At 41.1% G+C, this 25622-nt stretch overlaps 1 protein-coding gene across 1 annotated transcript; it reads left to right on the forward strand.

Moving 5' to 3' along the window:
* The first annotated feature begins 1922 nt into the window (after positions 1 to 1922).
* Positions 1923 to 25162, forward strand: TMPRSS12 (transmembrane serine protease 12). The gene is made up of 5 exons (XM_043563906.1): positions 1923 to 2761; positions 3430 to 3625; positions 10878 to 11146; positions 20869 to 21011; positions 24582 to 25162. Exons 1-5 carry the CDS (start codon positions 2530 to 2532, stop codon positions 24831 to 24833), a joined length of 1092 nt encoding a protein of 363 aa, XP_043419841.1. The 5' UTR covers positions 1923 to 2529; the 3' UTR covers positions 24834 to 25162.
* Positions 25163 to 25622: the final 460 nt, after the last annotated feature.

Consider the following 25622-nt stretch of genomic DNA (forward strand, 5'->3'; position numbering starts at 1 on the left):
GCTGTCAGCACAGAGCCCAACGCGGGGCTCGAACTCACAGTCCGTGAGATCATGACCTGAGCTGAAGTCGGAGCTTAACTGACTGAGCCACCCAGGCGCCCCTAGCTTCCTTTGATTTAATGCTGCCAACTATGACGACCTCAGAAAGATAATATGAGCAAGGTGGCTGTCCTTTTACTGACCCATACTTTAATTCCTCACCAGGTGACCGACCTCCTAGACTAACCACAGCCCACATTGTTCCCTTGTTACTGACAGTGTGGGATTAAGAGAAGCAGCCTTCAGCACAGCTCAAGATAGCAACAATAAAACAATTTAAAACCAAACATTGGATCATTACTGTTTTAAAAACCCTGGGTCAACCCACCACAGTGAAACTCTCCTAGATCTCTTTTGGGCTCAGGCCTGGCCTTCTGCCATATTATTGGGCTGCCTGCTTCTTTCCTCCCTCTTCCCCAGCTTCCTTTGCACACTGAAAATTTTCTCATAAGTTCTGCTGAGCAATCAATGCCTTTACTCTTAAGTAGGAAGCAGGCTCCAGGCTGACTACTGCGTATCCAAAAGCTGTATTAAATGACTCTGCTAAAGGGAAGAGGGCCACACATGTTGATTCTGGACTTTAAAACAAAATCAAATCAAATACAAAACCAGGAAGAAGCCTTTAACTTAATTTTTGTCTTACATATCCTGATCAAAAATTTTAAGGCATGACTTCTCTCTTTTCTCTCTGTAAGACAATAGAAAACAGTAAAAACAATAATAAAATTACACACACACACACACACACACACACCCATTACATTATCATTACTGTGATGGTAAATTTGATGTATCAACTTGACTAGACTAAGGGATGCCCAGATAGCTGGTAAAACAGTATTTCCGGGTGTGTCCATGAGAGTGTTTCTGGAAGAGATCAGCATTAAGTCAGTAGACCTAGTAAAGATCTGCCCTCACCAATGTAGGCAGGTGTCATTCAATCCAATCCACTGAGGGCCCAAATAGAACAAAGAGGTGGAGGAAGGGTAAATTCCCCCTTTCACCTTGACTTGGGACATCCATCTCTCCTGGCCTCCCACACCAGAGCTCCTGGTTCTCAGCCCTTTGGGTTTGGACTGACTGATACCACTGGTCTTCCAAGTTCTCTAGCTTGCAGATGGCCTATCATGGGATTTCTCAGTCTCCTTAATTGCGTGTGAGCCAATTTCCATAATAAATATATTATCTCTACATATCCTGTTGGTTCTGTTTCTCTGGGGAAATAGGCATGGATATATGTCCATGCCTTTGTTTATGCTGTACCATTAGCCCAGCTGGTCTTCACTACATCTCCTTCCTCTTCTTCATCTTCCCCCTCAATCTAGGCCCAGCTCACAACCCCCTCCTTCAGGGACCTTCCCAGACTGCCACAGCCCACATCAATCCCTTGCGTCTGAATTTGTATTAGGTTTGGGTGTCATAGTTTATTTCTTTGTTCCCCAGGTGATTTTCTCTGCTAGCCAAGTTACAAAGTTCCCTGGGTCAGAGGGACGGGTCTTAACACTCCTCCTGCGATGTGATATTTATTTCAGGACAGGTGCATAATGTGAGGTTAATACCTACTTGTTCAATGGATCAGTTAACTGGTGCCACTTATCTTGTCCTCTCCCCACAGTGTTTGGAATGTCAAAGGTCATCTCAGGGGTTCTGATAGGGGCCAGGAATAACCCATCTCTCAGGCCTGGGACTGAAGTGAGTGAGTGAGAGAAGAGAGCGAGCAAGCGAGCAGTTACCATCAGGCAGTTTTTGTCAACTTTGCAGGTCCTGCAATTTGATTTTATCAGCTCACCCTGAGGTGACCACTTGAAAGCAAACTACTACAAAACACGTATCACAGAAATTGGGTTCCCCAGTGGCTGTATTACCTCGGATCCCCACCTTGCGTTTGCTTTGTTCTCTGCTTTCCCTCTCCCCTTCCCAGCTTCTGTGCCTCAGTTTAGCTGCCCTGACTTCTGGAAGCCTTCCGGGCCCTACAAGTCTGAGCTACCAGTGCCCAGGGGCCCTGCACGTCCCCTCCCACAACAGTGGCCCAACTGTACTGTATGAGCGCAGTGGATCTGGCCAATGAATGAAGGCTCGGATCCGGCGAGGGCAGCACTCCTCAGGTGCGTCCGCCCCGTGAGTGGAAGCCAACGGGCACAGCCCCATCCGGGCCACTCCGCCAGCCTCGCTGGCCTCCTGCCCCTGGCCACCCCGGTGTGCTGGGGCCCACCGCTCTGCATGCCCGTACACCCAGTCTCCTAGACTGCGGCCAGCCAATGCACACCCGCGTCTCTTAGGCCGTGGCCCATCGGCGCACTGCCCCCCATCTCCTAGGCCACGGCCCACCTGTGCACCACCTCCCCCCCCAGGCCGCGGAGCACCTGTGCCCCCCACCCCTGTCTCCTAGGCTGCGGACCACCGGCGCACCATCCGTCCCCGTCTCCTAGCCCGCGAACCGCCTGCACACCCCCGTCTCCCAGCCCGCGGCCCACAGCGGACAGACAGGAAATGCCTGCCGCCATCTTGTGCGCCGGGAGTTTCAAAATGGGGCTGCGGCTCCTGAGTGCTGCCCTGCTGTTTGTGGGCAGCGCTCTCCCGTACGCAGCGCACTACTCTCTCTCTGAAAGGACTGGACGCGGCCCCTGGCAGGAGCAGGTGGCTGCCCCGGGGTGGCCTGAGGCCCCGCGAGCAAGGCGGAGGGCACCCCAGGCCCAGGAGGAGGGAGCAGCAGACGAAGAGGGCAGTATCTGTTCATTCCTCTCTTTGGACGGTGTCCTGTGCGTCTTCCCCACCTCTGTAGTGTTTGGATTTGGGTCCCTCCCTTTCTGTCTTTCCAACTGTCTTTAAAACGTACAGACCTAAGCAGTCCATTCGTGACAGGGTAGTAGTCGTTGTAACAAAAACGCCATAGGCTTGTGTGGCGCATCTATGTACGTTCAAAACACTGAGGTTTGTCTTTCCCATTTTAATGATGAAGGATTTAGTGGATTCAGGGTTGAAAAGGCCTGTAGGTGACCTTTTCATACTACACTTGAGAAAAATTAACCTAACAAGTTAAATGCAAGTATTGTAACTTGTAGCCCGCGATTCATCAGTCCCAGGCTAATTGCCATTCTGCACAGGAAACAATGTGATACCTGGTCAAAGAAACCTATCTCATTTAGAGGAATAGAGTTTAAAATTAATGAATTGTGTTGATCTAACACCCATTTGCAAGTGATCAGTTAAGCCTGTTTGTCTCAACGCTCCTTTAATTTTTTTTTTTTTCCCAGAAGATGGGCATGCCTTAGGTATCCAGCTTGCTATCCATCTTTTAAATAGGAATTTAAAAGATTAGTGTGTTAAGATTAGGAGGTAGTGCGTATTATTAGATGTTCAGTCCAAATAATATATGACTTTTATTTTTAGATTGTGGAACAGCACCACTTGCAGATGCATTGAAAGGGTCTCGGATTATAGGGGGCACAGAAGCTCAAATTGGTGCATGGCCATGGCTAGTTAGCCTGCAGATCCAATCAGGCAAAATTCTTGCTCACATATGTGGGGGAAGCTTAGTGAAAAGTCAGTGGGTCCTCACAGCTGCCCACTGCACTAAGGACACTAGGTATGTATTCAAAACACAATTCCTATTTTTTTTGTCTGAGGGAGTATTTTATTTTATTTATTTTAAATGTTTTTATTTATTTTTTTGAGAGACAGAGCATGAGCAGGGGAGGGGCAGAGAGAGAGGGAGACACAGAATCCCAAGCAGGCTCCAGGCTCTGAGCTGTCAGCACAGAGCCCGACGTGGGGCTCGAACTCACGGAGTGTTAGATCATGACCTGAGCTGAAGGCGGATGCTCAGCCCACTGAGCCACCCAGGCACCCCTCTGAGGGAGTATTTTAAAGTAGTAGAGGACCATTTTATTTCAGTCATGTTCAGTTAAGCTGTGTGTTTACAAATAGCCATAATGCTTTACATGTAGCACACTATTTATTGACGTGAATCCTATAAATCAGAAGTCAACACACTTTCTGCAAAGATAGCAAAAGTTTTAAGGACTCTGTCACAACTACTCAACTCTGTCGCTATAGAACCAAAGTAGCCATAGACAGTACAACTGAGTAAGTGTGCTGTGATCCAATAAATTACTTATGAACACTAAAATTTGACAAAATACTATTGGGGGAGAGTCCCAACCATCTAAAAGTATAAAAAACATTCTTTGTTCGTGGGCTATACAAAAATAGGAGACAGGTAGATTTGGACTATGGGTTGGAGCAATGGGTTTGGAGCAATGTCGGACGTTGCTTTAAATACTGACAATTTTCTTTTAGCTTTTACAATTATATTGCGACCATGTGTTTGTCTTTCTCATGATTGGATCATGAGTTTTTTAAGAACAAGAGCTACATGTTTTATTTTGTATTCCTTGGACTAATATAGGACTTGGCCTACTTTATAGAAGACCTAATAAATGTTTATTGATTCTACGGGTGATGTCAGTCTTAGAGAAATAGGATTTACCACAGTTAGAATAGAACTTCATGACCCTCATAACCATTTTATACGAAGCTCTAAGAAAAATATTTTGGGAATGATGGTACCTGTCATATAACATCCCTTTAGCTGTTTGGTTGTTTTTTTTTTAAATTTTTTTTTCATGTTTATTTTATTTTTGAGAGAGACAGACTGTGATTGGAGGAGGGGCAGAGAGAGGAGACACAGAATCTGAAGCAGGCTCCAGGCTCTGAGAGCTGTCAGCACAGAGCCCAGTGTGGGGCTTGAACTCACGAGCAGTGAGATCGTGACCTGAGCCAAAGTCGGCACTTAACTGACTGAGCCACCCAGGTGCCCCTTTAGTTTTTCATTTATAACAGAACAGATCTCTTGGAGAAGAATGAAAAGTCTTTAAAAGGGACTAACCAGGGGCACCTGGGTGGCTCAGTCGGTTAAGTGTCCAACTTCAGCTCAGGTCATGATCTCACGGTCCGTGAGTTCGAGCCCCGTGTCGGGCTCTGTGCTGACAGCTCAGAGCCTGGAGCCTGTTTCAGATTCTGTGTCTCCCTCTCTCTCTGCCCCTCCCCTGTTCATTCTCTGTCTCTCTCTCTCTCTGTCTCAAAAATAAATAAATGTTAAAAAAAAATTAAAAAAAAAAAAGGGACTAACAAGTTCAAAATTCAGTTGAGGGCAACTGGCCTGATGGGGTACATAAGGTTTTAGTCTGTGTACTACATTTTTTGTAAGTAAGCTCTATGCCCAACGTGGGGCTTGAACTCATGACCCTGAGACCAACTGAGCCAGCCAAGCGCCCCCGTATACTAAATTTTTGAAACATGCATTTCAGTTCCATAGATTGGCTTTTTGAGGAACAGAGGTAGAAAAATAGTAAGATACTAAGGTATAAACCAAACGTGGAGATCTAGAAAAAAAGTTTCAGAGTTAGGAATCAATTCTGTTCTTTCAAGGGTGAGTGCTTTACAATTGTTTTCTAACATGCTATCTTTAAAAACTGCTTTTCCGCAGCATTCAGACCTCAAATCAAGGGAGGAAAACCCTGCTTGATATGGTTTGAAGATTCTTGGAAAAGCTTTTCTTGCCTACCAAGTCCCGACATCGTGCTTTTTACTGGTCTAGTCCTTTGACACAGTAGGAAGAAAAATGAGTTTAGATTGAGGAGACCTGTTTCCTAGTTTTCCACTGACACTCTGGTGCTGAGGCTTTAAGGAAGTTTCCAAAACCTACCAGATGTATGACCTTGGTCAAATAATATAGCTTTGTTACATTGTCATAGAACCTTAGAGTTCAAAGAGGCATTTTCAAGGTCTGGTTCAATCCTCTGTCCTGTATTTGAATCCTTCTTACAATATCGAAGTAAGAGGCTGTCGACTCTGAAATAATGATCGCTTCAATGTGCTGAGCCAGGCACGTTTTCGTACTTAATTTTACTGACGTTTGCAACCATTCTTTGCTGTAGGGAGACCCTGAGACTTAAGCATTAAGTACCTTGCTCATGGCTAGAGAGCCACCAAATCAGGGACCAAATCCAGGTTTGTCAGAATGAAAACTCACACATGTGACCGTAACTACAGCATAGGGCTCTCTACTTGAAACATTTCTTGGGATGATGCACTGCTACCTTAGGAGGAATCTCACTTCTTTTTTGGACAGCTCTAATTCTTAGAGAGCTTTTCTTATGTTAAAGTAAGTGCCTTGATTTTTTTATCTGCTTTCTGACGCCAGATATATTGAATCCAGTTCTTCGAGGATACTGTTCATATTCCACTTAACGTTTCTCAAGGCTAAATCTCATTGATGTTTTACTTCCGCACTCAACATTTACTGGATATATGTTATCTGCTAGGGGCTGGGCTGGGTGCTGAGGAAGTAGACATTACTGGGGCATAGTCTCTACTTTTCAGAAGCGCCCCCTCTGTCAGAGGACTAACTTTGCCACCTTTTATTCCGGTTCCTCCTCACTTATCTTGCACCGTCAACGATCCCTTATTCCTTCTTATAAGGACCATTTATCAAAGACTTGCTCTGAGATTAAGTACTAAGGATGTTAGATATAATTCTGTGTTAAAAAAAAAAAAAAAAAAGCCCTCCCAGTAACCCTCTGAGGTAGATAGCTATTATTCTCTCTGTTTTACGCCTGAAGAATCCAGAGAGCAGGGCGATTTGGTAACTTGCCCAAGACCACACTGCTGTTAAATAGCAGCCCCCTGATTTCAAGCCAGTTCTCAAATCTGTGCTGTTTCATTATACTTCAGTGTTGCTTTAGTATTTTTCAACCTCTCTCTGGTTTCTTCCCTGGAATCCTTACACGTGTTTAGGTCACTCCGCCATTATTTAAAAACCCAAGCAACCTACCGATTAACCCTACCTGTTCCTGTTCTTCCCTTCACTGTTAAACATTTTGAGAGACCCCCTTTTGCTTCCTCTGCATTGACTCATAAGATCCCAATTGCAGTCTGATATCTGGGGCCAAATCACACTGTTAAAGATCCCCCTCCGTGCCAAATCCAATGACATCTTGTTAGTCCCCATCTTATTTGATCTTTTTTTTTTTTTAAGTTTCTTTATTTATTTTTGAGAGAGAGAGAGTGTGTGTGTGCAAGCGGGGGAGAGGCATAGAGAGGGAGGGAATCCCAAGCAGGCTCTGCACTGTCAGCACAGAGCCTGATGCAGGGCTCAAATTCACGAACCGTGAGATCATGACCTGAGCCAAAACCATGAGTTGGATGCTTAACCGACTGAGCCCCCCAGGGGTACCTCCTATTTGATCTTTATAGCATGTGGCGAAGTTGACCGCTGCTCTCCTCCAAACGATCTGTTTCCTTGATTTCTTTTTTTTCTCTTTTTTTTTTTCTTGATTTCTAAGTCACCGTCTCTTTTTTCTTTTCTCCTTTTCCTTGATGAGTCTGTCATTGTCTAAATGGCAATATTTCTAGAGTTCCCCTTGTTATCCTTTTGCCTTATCCTCTGTACTCTTCGCTGGAGATGTCCCGTCTACTTCTGTTTCAGTAGTCACCATGTCCTGGAAACACCCAAGTCTCTCCAGGGGAGTCATATTTCCGGTTCTCTACTACACATTTATACTGGAGTTGCCGTCTCAACAAGTCCGATCGATTCTTTCACATAACACCATCACTAATGGGTCCATTACCTAGAATTAGCTCTCTCTGCACAGTAGCTCTTAAATTTGTTTCTCGTCTCCCAGTACCCCACACTGATTAGAAATCGATTCAGAACATCAGTCTCCATGTGTCTAGCTCATCGCTTACACAACTTAACACTTACACTACTACTATGGTAACTATCCTAATGCACGTGAAGTGTATCTCACGGTGGCTTTTGTGTTTTGTCTTTGTTTCTGTTTTTGTCTTTGTATTTTTCTCAGAGAGAGCGTGCAAGAGTGGGAGTTGGGGGCAGGGGTAACGGGAGAGGGGGGCAGAGGGAGAGAGAATCCCAAGCAGGCTCCACACCCCACGTGGAACCCAACTTGGGGCTCAATCTCACACCCTGAGATCATGACCTGAGCTGAAATGAAGAGTCGTTTCAGCATTCGGTGCTTAACCGACTGAGCCACCCAGGCGCCCCTCACTGTGATTTGGATTTACATTTCCCTAATAACTAGTGATGTTGAGCACCTTTCAATGTGCTTATTGGCCATGTGTACATCTTCCCTGAAGAAACATGTATTCAATCCTTTGCCCATTTTTAATTAGTATTTTTGCTGAGCCGTAGGAATTTTTTTTATATTCTTGATATTAGCCCCTTATCAAATACAGGATTTGCAAATATTTTCTATCATTCTGTGGTTTGTCTTTTCACTCTCTTCATAATGATCTTTGATGCACAAAAGTTTTTAATCTTAAAGACGTCCTATTTATTTATTTATTTATTTATTGTTACCTGTGTTTTTGGTGTCATATCCAAGAAATCATTGCCAAATCCAATACCGTGAAAGTTTCCTCCTGTGTCTTCTTCTAGGAGTTTTTTTGTTTTACTTTTATAGTTAGGCCTTCATCTGTTTTGGTTTAATTTTTGCATGTGGTGTAAGGTAAGTGTCCAGTTCATTCTTTTGCATGTACATACACAACTTTGCCAGCAAAATTTGTTGAAAAGGGCTGTCCTGTCCCAGTGAATTGTCTTGACATTTCTGTTGAAAATCAGTTGAGCCCATACGCAAGGGTGTATTTCTGGGCTTTCGATTCTTTTCAGCTGGTGTGTGTGTGCCTGCCAGTACGATACTGTTTTGACTATTGTAGCTTTGCAGTTGGTTTCAAGTCTGGAAATGGGAGTCCTCCAACTAGAGTCTTCTTTTTCAAGATTATTTTGGCTACTTGGGGTCCCTTGACATTCTGTGTGAATTTAGGATGGGCTTTTCTATTTCTTCAAAAAAAATCATTGGGATTTTTATACAGATTGCATTGAATCTATAGATTGCTTTGGGTAATTACTGTCATCTTAACAATATTAAGTTTTCCAGTCCATGAGCACAGAATCTCTTTCCACTTATTCATGTCTTCTTTAATTTCAGCAATGTATACATTTCAGTATACAGCCTGGGTCGTGTGTGGTTTTTTTTGTTTGTTTTGTTTTGTTTTTACTATTATTTGAGAATGAAAGAAAGCAGGGGGAAGAAAAGAAAGAGAGGAGGAGGAAGAGAGAGAAAGAGAATGAATCTCAAGCAGACTCCACGCTCAGCACAGAGCCTTATGTGGGGCTCGATCCCATGACCCTGGGATCATGATCTGAGACAAAATCAAGAGTTGGATACTCAACCAACTGAACCACCTAGGTGCCCCTACAGCCTGTTTTGTAATCTTATGGTCTGAATATAAACTGAAGTAAGGAATATAAGTTGAGTAAGTTTGGAAAAGAAAAGAAAAGACCATTATTTCAAAGTAGCTCAAAGCAGTGATTTCTTTTTATACAAAATAGAACTAGGGCTTTACAATTTTTTGGTAAACTTTCTAGAAGTTACCTAACCCACTTTTAGGATAGCTAAATATCTTCTATTTCCTTGGGAGAAATTCTAGGAAGTAGAATTGCAGAATAAAATACAATGCAAATTTTATAGGCTATTGATACATGCTGGCAAAGTACCCATCTGTTTATACTTCCCACACGAATAAGAGTTGCTTTGTTTTGGTGACTTTTGTTTATCCTGAGCATTACACACACACACACACACACACACACACACACACACACACACTCATAAACTTGGCCAGTTTGAAGGATGAAAAGGAATTTCAGCATTTGTAAACAACAGCCTATAAAGTAAAAGGTCCTCCTTCCCAGTCCAATTCCAGATGAACAACTATTAAATTCTTAAGGTTTTAATTGTTGATTTTGACCTACAGAAAACATTTTGGTTTTTTACTTGTTCTTTGTTTTTGTTTTCTTAAGATTGTCAAGATCCATAAGTGCATCCTGTTTTATATATTTAGAATGTTGTGCTTGATCAAGTCCTTTTTCCTATGTATGCTATGTATTCCTATTCCTATTTCCTATGTATGCTATGTATTTCCTATCAATGCTATGTATTCACCTACACTTTCTTCCTAGTTTTTTATAATTCTCATGCTAATTTCATATCCAAAGGTTTCGTTCTAAAATTTCAAAAATTTACAAAAGTAGAAGGAATAGTTTAGTGAATTCCGTGTACCTAGCATCCAGCTTCCAGTTATCAACTCTTACCTGATCTTATTTCATTTTTATCCCCACCAACTCCTCCCCCCTTCAATTATTTGGAAGCAAATCTCAGATCACTTTATGTATCTCTAAAACGAAGATGTTATTTAAAAGATTTCTGCATTAAAAAAGATTTTTGCATTTAAATATTTAATCCATTTGGGGTTCATTTTACTGTTTAATGTTTTTCAGAGATTTAATTTTATCTCACTTTTTTTTTTTAGTTTTTTTTTTTTTTAATTTTTTTGTTTTTTTTAATTTTCGTGGGGCTCGAACTCACGGACCGCGAGATCGTGACCTGGCTGAAGTCGGACGCTTAACCGACTGCGCCACCCAGGCGCCCCTTATCTTGCTTTTCAAACTAGTTAGTTTAGCTAGATGTCCCCATGCCATCTATCAAGTACATCATTCTTTTGTCCACTGGTTAAGAAGTGCTACCTTCATCATATATTAAAGTCTCATGTACTTAAATCTGTCTTAGGACCTCTGTCCCATTGATCTTTTTCTCCTTTCCTATGGCATGATATTTTTGGCTCTTATTTGATGTGACTTCACGTACATGAAAGTAAGATTCAATTTTTCTGATTACCCTGAGAAAAACAAAAACTAGTGGGAGATGAAGAATACTGACTTAATAAACATGTTTATAACAACATTTATTCTCTTTCAGAGATCCTTTAATGTGGAGAGTTGTGATTGGAACTAATAACATACACGGAGGTCCTCCATACTCCAAGAAGATAAAAGTTAAAGCAATCATTATCCATCCAGATTTCAATTTGGAAACTTACGTAAATGATATTGCGCTTTTTCATTTAAAAAAAGCAGTGAGGTATAATGACTATATTCAGCCTATTTGTCTACCTTTTGATGTTTTCCAAATGCTGGACCAAAACACGAAGTGTTTTATAAGTGGCTGGGGAAGAACAAAAGAAGAAGGTAATTATAGTCTGAATTTTATGTGTATATTTTTGTCCTGATTATTAGAGAGGATGAACCCTTCTATACGTGTATCTCTTTATATCATGAGCTCGAGCAGTTAGTCTTTATAAACCATTGAAAAGGAAATGTTCTTTTTTTTTCTTGTATTTTTTTCTTTTTTTGTGGGAAAGATGAAATTATCTTCCAAAGCAGAAATAGAGACTTTCTCTGGTTATACCTGCCAAGACCCTTGAACCTCTAGACATTCTCAGAGAGGATGAGAGAGAGGTTTTAAGTGTTTCTGTTGTTCCAGCTCTGTAACAGAATGGCTTATCTTTTTATTAAATTTTTTTTATGTTTATTTATTTTTGAAAGAGAGCACAAGAAGGGGTAGGGCGGAGAGAGAAGGGGACACAGAATCTGAAACAGGCTCCAGGCTCTGAGCTGTCACCACAGAGCCCAACGCGGGTCTCGAACTCACACACCGCGAGATCATGACCTGAGCCGAAGTCGGACGCTCAACCGACAGAGCCCCCCAGGCGCCCCCAGAATGGCTTATCGTAATAAGCTTCTGGCTATAAGGGATCAAATTTAGGGTCCTTTTTACTTAATGTCCTATTTAGTATCAAGCAGGTTGATTGCCATACATTTTCTTTAGTGCACAAACAGGCACTAATTATTGATTGATTGAACTACTGGGAAGAACAAATAAATGTAGAAACTAGTCTCTGCCTTTGGTGTTAACAATAGCTACTACTTGAGAGCATTTACCGTGTTTTAGGCCCTTTTTCTAAATATATCATTTTCTTTTATCTTCAAAATATTCCTATTAGGAAGTTAATGTTATTTTTTTTTTTTTTAATTTTTTTTTTCAACGTTTATTTATTTTTGGGACAGAGAGAGACAGAGCATGAACGGGGGAGGGGCAGAGAGAGAGGGAGACACAGAATCGGAAACAGGCTCCAGGCTCTGAGCCATCAGCCCAGAGCCCGACGCGGGGCTCGAACTCACGGACCGCGAGATCGTGACCTGGCTGAAGTCGGACGCTTAACCGACTGTGCCACCCAGGCGCCCCAATGTTATTATTCCCATGTAACAGACCAGGAATTGTGGATCTTAGAGCCTGAAAAGGTAGGACACAAATTCAGATCTTCCTCATTGTAAAGCCTGAATATGTAAGTACTACATTAAGTACAAATTGCCCTCAAAGGAATCCAAATCTAGTTAGCAATACATGATCTCAAGCGTTGAGTCTCTTTTCTATTCCCCACAGAAACTAGCCATTTAAATATGTGTAGATTAGGCGTGCCTGGGTGGTTCAGTCAGTTAAGCATCCGACTTCAGCCCAGGTCATGATCTCATAGTTGGTGGGTTCAAGTCCCGCATCAGGCTCTGTGCTGACAGCTCAGGGCCTGGAGCCTGCTTCAGATTCTGTGTCTCCCTCTCTCTCTGCTCCTCCCTGCTTGCACTCTATCTCTCTCAAAAATAAATAAAGATGAAAAAAAATTTTTTAAGAAGTAAATAATTAGGTGTAGATTAGATAGAATACCAGATAAATGTATGAAAGATCTGTGAATTATTTTTTTTCCCCTGAGAATACTGTTTAAACAAGATAAAGAGGTATGGGCTTTAGGACCAAAGACCTAAGTCTAAATCTCAGCCCTGCAGCGTACTAGCTGCATGACCATGGGCAAGTTACTGACTCTTGAACAACAATTAGAGCAATGATATAGCAGCAGCTTCCATTTATTCAGGTCTAGGAACTTAATAAAATGCTAAGCACCTTAATGCGTTTCTCACTTAATGCCCCCAGTAACACCATGAAAAATACTATGACATGAATGAACTGAGGTTTGAAGATGTTAAGTAAGTTGCCCCAAATTACACAGCTAAGTGAGGAGTAAAAATTCAGTCCCAGGTTGGCCTGCTTCAAAACTCATGTGTTTCCACTATATTATATCATCTGTCACAATGTCATATGTTTTCGTGATCTGTGAGATGAGAGCAATCATACCTGTGAGAGGGGCACACGGGTGGCTCAGTTGGTTAAGCGTCCGACTTCGGCTCAGGTCATGATCTGGTGGTTCGGTTCGTGAGTTTGAGCCCTGTATGGGGCTCTGTGCTGATAGCTCAGAGCCTCAAGCCTGTTTTAGATTCTGTGTCTCCCTCTCTCTCTGCCTCTCCCCGGCTCATGCTCTGTCTGTCTCTCTCTCTCTCTCTCTCAAAAATAAACATTCAAAAAAAATTGAAAAAAAAAAAAGAAGTGTTAAGATACTGATTAACATTAGATTGAAACATGAACGGTCAAATCTCAATAATAGAAGATACAATGTGTAAACTAGTAGCAAGAAACAAATGGAATAAGAAAATGAAGACAAAATCTTAATAAATCAAGAAAGAAATAAGAAGCATAGGAAAAGTGAAAAAAGTAGAAAATATAAAATAAGACAGTAGAAAAAAAGCCCAAATATATCCATAATCACGATAAGTGTTAATGGAGCAAACCACTAGTTAAAAGACAGATAATCAGATTAGGGAGTAGGAAATCCAGTTTACCTAAAGGGATAAGTAAAACAATAGTAAAGAAATATATCAAGTAAATCCAAATTAAAAGAAAGCTAGTATCACTATGCAAATTGCAGACAAAATAGACTTTAAGACAAAAGAATTATTAGGGATAAAGAAGGTCATTTTTATTTAGAAAAGGTTTAACTCACCAAGACGATAGAGCAATTCTAGACTTCTGAACCTAATAGGACCCAGATAATATTAAGGAGAATTATAGAATTGTAGGATTGTATAGAAAAGTAGAATTGTACAACACACATTATACTCCTCTGTGATGGTAGGGAATTTTAATACAACACTATTTTTATTATTAACAGATCAAACAGATGAAAACCTAGTAAGTAAAGGTTTGGAATATTTGAACAACATAATTAGTAAGCTTGATTTAATAGCCAAATCACTGCCCTCAAAAAGTTAGAGAATTTTGGGGCGCCTGGGTGGCGCAGTCGGTTAAGCGTCCGACTTCAGCCAGGTCACGATCTAGCGGTCCGTGAGTTCGAGCCCCGCGTCAGGCTCTGGGCTGATGGCCCTGGGCTGATGGCTCTAGGCTGATGGCTCTGGGCTGATGGCTCTGGGCTGATGGCTCTGGGCTGATGGCTCGGAGCCTGTTTCCTGGAGCCCGTTTCTGATTCTGTGTCTCCCTCTCTCTCTGCCCCACCCCCGTTCATGCTCTGTCTCTCTCTGTCCCAAAAATAAATAAATGTTGAAAAAAAAAAAGTTAAAAAAAAAAAGTTAGAGAATTTTATCTTTTCGAGTATAGGTAGAATCTTTATAAAAATTGACCACCTTCCGTGGGTTCAAGCCCTGCATCAGGCTCTGTGCTGACAGCTCAGAGCCTGGAGCCTTCTTTGGATTCTGTGTCTCCCTCTCTCTCTGCCCTTCCCTGCTCGCACTCTGTCTCCCTCTCTCTCAAAAATAAACATTAAAAAAATAATAATAAACTGACCACTTACTAGCCCATAAAACAAATTTTGAAGTTCAAAGGGTAAGTACTGTACAAACTATCAACTGTGATTATGAAACAATAAAACGATAAAAGGGATGGGAATTTGGGCTGTGATGGCATGGGGAGGGTGGCAAATCTTTACCCCCCCCCCCAGATATAAACTGGACAAAATTGCCAAAAGCAACCATTTCAGGGGCTTGAAAATCAACCAAAGTACACAACACATTGAGAAATATTTGTTCATCATAAACGGCTATAAACTGGGTAAAAGAGGAATTTGCAGCTTTCTTGTTTGTGGTCGGTCCAAAGTCCCCTCTTATTAGTCAGTGCAGTAGTTTTACTAGGGTCATGAAGAACAGAATCTTGTTACCAGAGGGGGTGAACTCTATCTGGAACAGCAGATGAAAATCCTGGCTAACAGCATTCTCAATAAAAAGTAGAAGACTCAGCAAGAGACAAATGGGGAAAACCCACAGCCTCTGCTAGTCCTGGATATGGCCAGCAGTAGAACAGTCAGAAATTTGACAGATAAATCCTGAAAATGTGAGAGCTATAGAATAGCTCAATAAGCTTTCCAAATATCCTTGGCTGGTTGGGAAACCATACATGTGTCAGGAAAATCCGAGAGAACTCACAATAAAGAGAAAGTCAAAGTAGATTTGAAAACTGACTGGACTTTGAATACAGTCCCCAACCCAAACACAGATTTATTCATCAGCAGCCCAAATCATTGACTGACCCCTAAACTATACAGATACACACGCAAGCCCCATGAAGCTAGGCTAAAAGTAAAAATCAGAATTAAAACACTGAGCAGAAACATCAACAGTCACGACAGACGAGTCTACAATTTAAGTCCGGGCAAGTTACTTTAAGGATGACAACATTCTTTTTCTTCTTCTTCTTCTTTTTTTTTTAATTTTAGAGCATGTGAGCAAGGGAAGGGCAGAGGGGGAGACAGAGAGAGAATCTTAAGCAAGCTCCACACTCAGTGCAGAGGCTGATATAGGGCTCAATCCCACCATCCTGGGATCATGATCTGAGCTGAAATCATGAGTTGGATACTCAACTGACTGAACCACCCAGGTGCCCCTGACAACAACATTCTTGAGGAAGGAATCAAAATCCAGGGTTGTTACAATATACTATCTAAAATGACAAATTTTCTTTCTTTTTTTAAAAAAATTTTATTTATTTATTTTTGAGAGAGAGAGAGAGAATGAGACCATGAAAGCAGGGGAGGGGCAGAGAGAGAGGGAGACAAAATCCAAAGCAGGCTCCAGGCTCTGAGCTGTCAACACAGAGCCCAATGCAGGATTTAAACTCACGAACCATTAGATCATGACCTGAGCTGACGTTGGACTCTTAACCAACTGAGCCACCCAGGCGCCCCTAAAATGCCCAATTTCCAACAAAAATATAAGACACACAAAACAAACAAACAAACAAAAAACCCAAAAGTGTCACCTATTCTCAGGTGGGGGGAAATGGTCAATAGAACCAGACTCTATATAGGCTCAGATGTTGAATTTAGCAGATAAAGACTTCAGAGAAGCTCTTTAAAAAATTATTCATTTACTTTAAGAGAAAGAATGCAAACCAGATTGGGGGCGGTGGGGGGGGGGGGAGAGAGAGAGAGAGAGAGAGAGAGAGAGAGAGAGAGAGAGAATCCCAAGCAGGCTTGGTGCTATCAGCACAGTGTCTAACACAGGGCTCGATCTCACGAACCATAAGATCATGACCTGAGCCAAAATCAAGAGTTGGATACTGAACCGATTGAGCTGCCCAGGCACCCCAAAGAAGCTCGTTAGGTGTGCATAAGTCAAAGGAATTAAAGGAAAATGTGATGACAATAATTTACCAAATAGGGAATATCTGTAGTGAAAGAGTCAATTTTCAAAAGAACTGAATAAAAAGTCTAGCGAAATGAAATGGTGCAAGAATCAGTGAACTGAAAGTGAAAAAGCAAAAGAAGTGACCTAATCTGAAGAACACAGAGGAAAAATATTGCAGAAAAATCAATACACACTCAGAGACATGTGGCACAACATCAAGTACACCAACATGTGTGCAATGGGATTTCTGGAAGGGGAAGAGAGAGAAGATGGGGAAGAAAAAATAATTCAAAGAAAATATGGCCCCGAGCTCCTGAAATTTCATGAAAAACATTTACAAAAGCTCAATGAATCCCCAGTTAAGATTAAAAAAAAACAAAGAGATTCACACCTACATTCACTGTAGTCAACAAAAGAGGTGCAAGGTCTATACATTGAAAACTTCAAGGGGCACCTGGGTGGCTCAGTCAGTTAAGCGACCGACTCTTGATTTCGGCTCAGGTCATGATCTCATGGTTCGTGAGCTCAAGCCCCACATTGGGCTCTCTGCTGTCAGCACAGACCCTGCTTCGGAGCCTCTCTGTCCCCCTCTCTCCTTACCCCTCCCCTGCCTGTGTGTGCACATAGTGTTCTCTCGCGCTCTCAAAAATAAACATTAAAAAAAAGTAAACATTAGGGGCGCCTGGGTGGCACAGTTGGTTAAGCGTCCGACTTCAGCCAGGTCACGATCTCGCGGTCTGTGGGTTCGAGCCCCGCGTCGGGCTCTGGGCTGATGGCTCAGAGCCTGGAGCCTGTTTCCGATTCTGTGTCTCCCTCTCTCTCTGCCCCTCCCCCGTTCATGCTCTGTCTCTCTCTGTCCCAAAAAATAAATGTTGAAAAAAAAATAAAATAAATAAAATAAAATAAAGTAAACATTAAAAAAAAACCCTGCAAAACATGACATAAAGAAGACCTAATAAGTGAATGTCATACTGATTTGTATTAGAAGATTCATTATTGTTAATACTACAAGTATCTCTAGATTGACCTCTATATTCAATGCAATCGCTATCCATATCCCAGCAAACTTCTTCATACAAATTGACAAACTTAGATGAAAAGGCAAAGGACCTACAACAGCCAAAATTATTTTGAAAAACAACAAGGCTGAAGGAGTTACTCTGATTTCATATAAAACTCTAGCCATCAAGACAGCAGGGCATGGGTTTGTTTTCTGTACTGAGAGCATAGAGATCAATAGAACACAATACAGTCCAAAAAAAAAAAAAAAAAAAAGGCGGGGGGGATCCTAACTTACATTTGTGGATTTCTTCATACAAACTTTCTAGAAAAGGCAAACCCATAGTGGCAGTAATCCTATTAGTCATTTTTTGAATGTGGGTTGGAGGTGGGAATTGACCGCACATGGGCATGGGAGGACTCTTTGGAGTGAAGGAAATAGTCAAAAACTGGGTTGTGGTGCCGGTATAAATTTACCAGAAATCATCGAACTGCAAGCCTACAGTGTGAGAATTTTGTTATGTAAATTAAACATTCGTGAAGCTTTTTAAAAAATGACAAAGAGAATATTTTTTTTAAAAACTCACACATTTAGAAAATTCAAAATACACTACGAAATAACTCCTGTGTCATAACTTTAAATCCTTAGACCTGAACTGTAATGTATATACTGCACAGAGAAGCTTGAATGTTGCAATTTCAGTGCCACATAAAGGGAAATGTAAAGCTTTAAATACATACGCCTTTAGGCTCAAAAATATCAAAGAGTAAATATTTGACCTATTAGAGAAAAAAGGCTAAACACCATGCATTAAATATCCAACTGGAAAAAGTTTAACAGAACATTACATGACCCATAGAAAGAAGAAGAAGAGAAATCGAGATAAGCACAGCAATTCATGAATAGAAAATAAAGTTAGAAAAAAGAGGACCAACAAAGCCAAAATCTAGTTCTTTGAAGAAAAAAAAAAAAAATAGCAAACCCCGGTGAGACTGATGAGAAAAGGAGCGAAGACACAAATACAAATAGTGTTATGAATTAAAAGATAAAATACTTTAAGCTATGTTAAGTTCTCCATTTTAATACTTAGATAAAATGGATACATTCCTAGAAAATTCAAAGTAACCCAAACTGACTAAGTAAGAATAGTCCTATAAAGAGTAAAGGAGGGGCGCCTGGGTGGCTCCGTCGGTTGACTTGGGCTCAGGTCTGATCTCACAGCTCTTGAGTTTGAGCCCTGCGTTGGGCTCTGTGCTGACAGCTCGGAGCCTGGAGCCTGCTTCGGATTCTGTGTCTCCCTGTCTCTCTGCCCCACCCCTTCTTGCTCTCTGTCTCTCAAAAATGAATAAACATTAAAAAACACTTTCGAAAGAGTAAAGGAAATGATTCAGTAATTATTGTTTTCAAAAATAAAACACCAGAATTCAGAACAAGTGAGTCCTACCTTAATTACCAGAGATAAGCTGTTTAAATTTCATATGAATACTTCCAGAGAATCCAAAAAGAGGGAACACATCCTCTTTTTAGTAATCAGTTTATGATTAATAAGTATAGTACAAGAAAGGCCAATATTATAAAGGCAGACATGCCAAACAAATTACAAGCACACTGAATCTGTCAAGAATAGTATAAATAGAATTCAACATAACCAAGACGAATGTATCGAAGGAAATTAAGGGTGGTTGGATGGTAGAAGTCTCTTGACGTAATCCACCACATTAACTGATTAAAGGATTTTTAAAAACATGATTATTTCAATATGAGCAGAAGAAGCTCTGTTAAAAACATAACGATCTAGGGATGCCTGGGTGGCTCTGGCTAAGCCTCTGACTTCAGCTCCGGTCGTGATCTCACGGTCCGTGAGTTCGAGCCCCACACTGGACTCTGTGCTGACAGCTCAGAGCCTAGAGCCTGCTTCGGATTCTGTGTTTCCATCTCTGTCTCTGTCCCTCCCCTGCTTGCACTCTGTCTGTCTCTCTCTCTTAAAAATAAATAAATGTTAAAAAAAAAAATTTTTTTTTAAACAATAGCAATCCAGACACAGAAGCGAACTTCCTGAACCTGGTTAAGGTTATCTACCTCCAGACTACAGCAAACATCATTATTATAAACGAACATTTCTCTTAGAATCAGGCACAATTTCCCCCACCATCACTACTTTTGTCAATATCATAGTAGAGGTTCTAGCAAGTGCACACTAGAAAAAGATGCACAACACCTATGACTTAGGTAATAACAAAACACTCACTATTCACAGATGATGGGACTACCTACGTTAATACAGTCTACAATACACTGGAATTAAGAGAGTCCAGTAAAGTGGCCAGATATAAAACCAAAATGCCAAAATCGATTTCATTTTTATACACTACCAATAGTTAGGGAATGTAGGGGTGCCTGAGTGGCTCAGTCAGTTAACTTCCTGACTTTGGCTCAGGTCATGATCTTGCGGTTCGTGAGTTCGAGCCCCGTGTTGGGCTCTGGGCTGACAGCTCCGAGCCTGGACCCTGCTTCAGATTCTGTGTCTACCTCTGTCTCTCTGCCCCTTCCCTGCTGGGACTCTGTCTCTCAAAAATAAATAAACACGAAAACAAAAAAAAAGAATCAGGAACAGAAACAAACCCCAGATCTTTTGATCTGCAGATATTTAAAAAAATTGTTAGGAAATGTAATTTTCAAAGTTAATAAATGTCACACCCACAAGGATGTCTATAATCCAAAGTTAGACGGGAACGAGTGTTGACAAGGATGCGAAGAAATTGGAACCCTCCCATTGCTGGTGGGAATATAAAATGGCACAGGTGTTTTGGAGCATAGTTTGGAGTATGGTATAAATTAAAATTTATAGTTCCCGTATAATTCCGAACCTCCACTCCTATGTCTATACCCAAGAGAAATGAAAACACTTGTCCACACAAACACCTGTACTCAAATGCTCACAGCAGCATTATTCATATTAGCAAAAAAAAAAAAAAAAAAACAATCTAAATATCCATCAACTGATAAATGGATAAACAAAATGTGATATATTCATACGATGGAATATTATCTAGCCGTTAAAAGGAATGAAGTGTTGGTATATGCTACCTTATACCAAGTGAAATAAGCTTGACATAAAAGCTCACATATTGTACGATTCCATTTGTAGGATGAAATGTCCAGAATGGGCAAATCGTAGAGACAAAAAGTAACTTAAAGGAATTAAACTATGAACAATCAGATAATCAGATTATTCTTCCACGATCTTCCTAGGCACACGTGCATATATGGATACAACTTTACATAATTGTTGAATCACTTTGGAAAGAAAACCTATTCAACACGAACATTTTATATTGCCGTCAAAATGCCTGCTCTCCAAAATAATTTACTGGTATTTTTTTGTTAATAGGTAATGTTACAGATGTGTTACAGGAAGCGGAAGTACATTATATCTCTCGAAAGATCTGTGATTCTGAGCAGAGTTATGGGCAAATAATCCCTAACACCTCATTTTGTGCAGGTGATGAAGATGGAATTTTTGATACTTGCAGGGTAAGACCAAATAATTTTCCTCTGCAATATTTGCTAAAGCTAGAGGGAAACTTGAACAGGCCTTTGATCACTTTCTGCGAAAGTCTTGAATTATCAAACTTAAAGGTACTAAATTCTTTTTTCTCCTTGTAAACTACATTCCAACAATCCAAATCCTATTGCTTTCCTGATTCCTTGGTTTCGTGGTCAACTTCAGGCGAAATTTGTCTTGAATCTTCCTTTTCTTATTACCACCTTTATTGAGATATTAACATACATATGTGTAATTCACCCATTTAAAGTGTATAACTCAACGGGCTTTTAGTGTATTTACAGAGCATTGCAACCATCATCTCAATCTAATTTTAGGACACTTTTATCAACCCCAAAAGAAGCCTCTACCCATTACGAATCACTCCCCATTCTCCGCCCACCTGCCTTCAGGCCTAGGCAGCCAGTAATCCCTACAGATTTGCCTATTCTGGAAATTTCATACGAATGGAATCATTCAGTATGTTTTGTGATCGGCATCTTTCACTTAACGTAGTGTTTCCAAGGTTCATCCATATTATAGCATGTACTGATACTTTATTCATTTTCTTGTCAAATAATAGCCCACCATACGGATGTGCCGCATTTTATCCATTCATTAGTCAATAGACACTTGAGCTGTTTCCATTTTTTTGGCTATTGTGAGTAATGTCGCTGTACACATTTATGTATACGGTTTTTATGTGTGGGTATGTTTTTTATTTCTTCTGGAAATTCCACCTAGGACTGGAATTGTTGGGTCAATGTTTAACATTTTGAAGAACTGCCAAAGCCTATTCCAGATGGCTGCACTATTTTATATTCCTACCAGCAATATGAAAGCTCCAATCTCTCCACATCCTGCCAGGACTTGTTATTGTTTGTCGTCTTTTTTTTTTTTTAATTTTTTTTTCCTTAATGAGAGAGAGGGAGACACAGAATCTGAAGCAGGCTCCGGACTCTGAGCTGTCAGCACAGAGCCCGACGCGGGGCTCGAACTCCTGAACCGCGAGATCATGATCTGAGCCCAAGTGGGACGCCCAGCTGACTGAGCCACCCAGGCACCCCTATTGTTTGTCCTCTTGACTATAGCCACCCTCATGGTGTGAAGGGGTGTTTTTACTGTGGTTTTCATTTGCATTTTCCTAGTGACTAATGATGTTGAGCATCTTTTCATGTGCTTCTTCGCCAGCCATTTGTACATCTTCTTTGGAGGTGTGTCTATTCAAATAGTTTGCCCATTTTAAAACTGAGTTATTTATCTTTTTATTATTGAGTCATCAGCACTTTGTATAGGTTTTAGATACAAGTCTCTCGACAGATATATGATTAGCAAAATTTTTCTCCCATTCTGTGGTCTCTCTCTTCATTTCCTTGATGTTACCATTTGTAGCACAGATTTTTATTTTTAGGAAGTCCAGTTTACTTGTTTTTTGGTTTTGTCTCTTGGGCTTTTTGAATCTTTCTTTATTCTACTTCTCAATCTATCAGCACTTCACTCCCAAGCAGAACCCCCATGCTCTACCCTTTTCCTACTCGGTCTGATTTCTGCAATCCAGCGTTTATCTTTCCAGTGTCCTTTTTCTTAAAACTTTTACTGAGTAAAACAGTAGGGAATCGAAATCTAATTGAATTGCATTCATAAGCAAAACATCCTCATTACTGGGGCACCTGGTGACTCAGTCAGTTAAGCGTCCTGCCTCAGCTCTCAGGTCATGATCTCGCGGTTCGTGGGTTCGAGCCCCGCATCGGGCTCTGTGCTGACAGCTCGGAGCCTGGAGCCTGCTTCGGATTCTGTGTCTCCCTCTCTCTCTCTCTCTGGCCCTCTCCTGCTCCCGTTCTGTCTTTCTCTTCTTGAAAACAAATAAACAGTAAAAAAAATTTTTTAAGCCTCACTATCAAAAAGTAATTACTCATTCAATGCCTACCTTATAGAGAGACACTGAAAACACCTTAGAAATACATTCCTGAATCTTTAGACCCTGAAACAGTTCTCTCAAGGTTCTAGTTGTTTTGAGTGATTAACAGTCCTTAGTAATAGTGTTTTGGTGCCCTGACAGTCTTGTATAAACTATGACAGACATTCGTTATTGTAACGCTACCGAGAGGCTTAGCCATTTATTCCTGTTACCCCTGCAGCAGCCAACGTTAACACTTGGAAAGATGCCATCTCCTGCAAGATGACAGTTTGTCCGTCTCTTCTAGTGAGCAAACCTTGCACACAACTTCAAGAATCCTTTATCCATTTAAAGTTACACTTTTCACATACAGCATTAAGCAATAAAAAGTATTCTAGCAGTATTTACGGTATTTTGCACACTACTCCCTAAATTATGTCTCTCCTGAGTAATTACACTAAAAACTCCAAACAATTGGATTTATAGTATCCTGGTGCAATAGCATGCAAATAGGAGGTTTATCTACCAGCTTTATGGTTCCTCTAAGTATCAGGCCAGACAGAATGCTTTCTGTCTGAGTTGGAATGCAAAACTGAAAATCTATGGATCTTTATAACTTGAAGATACGTTGAAAATGTATATTGGGGCGCCTGGGTGGCTCAGTTGGTTAAGCATCCGACTTCAGCTCAGGTCATGATCTCACGGTTCATGAGATCGAGCCCCACGTCGGGCTCTGCGCTGACAGCTCGGAGCCTGGAGCTGCTTGGATTCTGTGTCTCCCTCTCTCTCTGCCCCTCCCCCCGCTCATGCTCGCTCTCAAAAATAAACATTAAAAAATGTATTTATTTATTTTTAATTTTTTTAACGTTTATTCAATTTTGAGAGACACAGAGACAGCGTGCGAATGGGGGAAAGGCAGAGAGAGAGGGAGACACAGAATCTGAAGCAGGATCCAGGCCCCGAGCTGTCAGCACAGAGCCCGAGGCGGGGCTCGAACCCACGAACCGTGAGATCATGACCTGAGCCGAAGCCGGACACTCAACCGACTGAGCCACCCAGGGGCCCCTAAAAAAATTTTTTAAAGGGGCGCCTGGGTGGCGCAGTCGGTTAAGCGTCGGACTTCAGCCAGGTCACGATCTCACGGTCCGTGAGTTCGAGCCCTGCGTCAGGCTCTGCGCTGATGGCTCGGAGCCTGGAGCCTGTTTCCGATTCTGTGTCTCCCTCTCTCTCTGCCCCTCCCCCGTTCATGCTCTGTCTCTCTCTGTCCCAAAAATAAAAGTAAAAAAACGTTGAAAAAAAAAATTTTTTTTAAGACAATTTATATTTATATAAATGTCTGATTAATGGGATTAATTTATTAAAGCGTTCCTGTTGTTTAAAGACTACCAGAAGTTGGGGCGCCTGAGTGGCTCAGTCGGTTGAACGTCCGACTTCAGCTCAGGTCACGATCTCGCGGTCCGTGAGTTCGAGCCCCGCGTCAGGCTCTGGGCTGATGGCTCCGAGCCTGGAGCCTGTTTCCGATTCTGTGTCTCCCTCTCTCTCTGCCCCTCCCCCGTTCATACTCTGTCTCTCTCTGTCTCAAAAATAAATAAATGTTAAAAAAAAATTAAAAAAAAAAAGACTACCAGAAGCAACTAACGCTATTTTGGGACTTTTTTAATAGGGTGATAGTGGTGGACCATTAATGTGCTACTTACCAGAACACAGACGATTTTTTGTAATGGGAATCACCAGTTACGGATATGGCTGTGGTCGGAAAAATTTCCCTGGTGTCTATTGTGGCCCCTCCTTCTACCAACAGTGGCTGACGGATCACCTCTACCGGGCAAGCAGTAAAGGCATATTTAACATAAATGTTCTACTTGGACAGGTCCTCATAGCCTCAGGTTCTGTTGTCTTACTGGGAATCCCATAATGAAATTCTGAAGAATCTTTATCTTGCGTCGTGTCCCTTTGCATGTTCCACCTAATGAAACCCATTTATTCTTTTGGCAAGTAATTGCCCGCTTGGCACTTCTCATGTGAACGTTTTTTTGGAACAAAAGGATTGTGACATATTAGATATGTTTTCATAAATTTGGCACTGACACGCCTCTTTGATGTATTTTGATTTTTTTTTAACTTTATAATCATAATAATTTTGCATTTGGAATACTTCCCTAGAGTGTGTATAGAATATTCAGTTAAATATATGCTTTATGTATACAAATGCCAAATAATAAAGAGTTTATAATTAAAATGAAAGCTGCTCTTTCTTAAATTAATCGAAACCATTTCCTTTTAAGTTAGATTTTCTTGAAAATTTGATATGCAGCATATATATATATATATATATATATATATATATATATATTTGAACTTTTTAAACGTTTATTTACTTTTGAGAGACAGAGAAACAGACTGAGCACAAGTGGGGGAGAGGCAGAGAGACTGGGACCCAGAATCCAAAGCAGGCTCCAGGCTCTGAGTTGTCAGCCCAGAGCCTGATGTGGGGCTCAAACTCACAAACCACGAGATCATGACCTGAGCCGAGGTCAGATGCTTAACCGACTGAGCCACCCAGGTGACCCTATAGTGTATATTTTTAATTACCATCCTGTTTCTGCTTCTCACTTGGAGGAGAAAAAGTATTTGCCTATTTGTAAAATTCTAATGAAAATAATTTTTAAAATATTAATACTCCCCTTCTTATGCCCAAAAAGAA

The sequence above is a fragment of the Prionailurus bengalensis genome, chromosome B4 (genome assembly GCF_016509475.1).
Source record: "Prionailurus bengalensis isolate Pbe53 chromosome B4, Fcat_Pben_1.1_paternal_pri, whole genome shotgun sequence".
In the NCBI taxonomy this organism is placed as follows: Eukaryota; Metazoa; Chordata; class Mammalia; order Carnivora; family Felidae; genus Prionailurus; species Prionailurus bengalensis.

Coding starts and splice junctions, on each gene's coding strand:
- TMPRSS12 (XM_043563906.1), top strand. CDS start 2,530: ATGCCTGCCGCCATCTTGTGCGCCGGGAGTTTCAAAATGGGGCTGCGG. Junction 3,626..10,877: donor CACTGCACTAAGGACACTAG/GTATGTATTCAA, acceptor ATTCTCTTTCAG/AGATCCTTTAATGTGGAGAG. Junction 11,147..20,868: donor GGGAAGAACAAAAGAAGAAG/GTAATTATAGTC, acceptor TTTTGTTAATAG/GTAATGTTACAGATGTGTTA.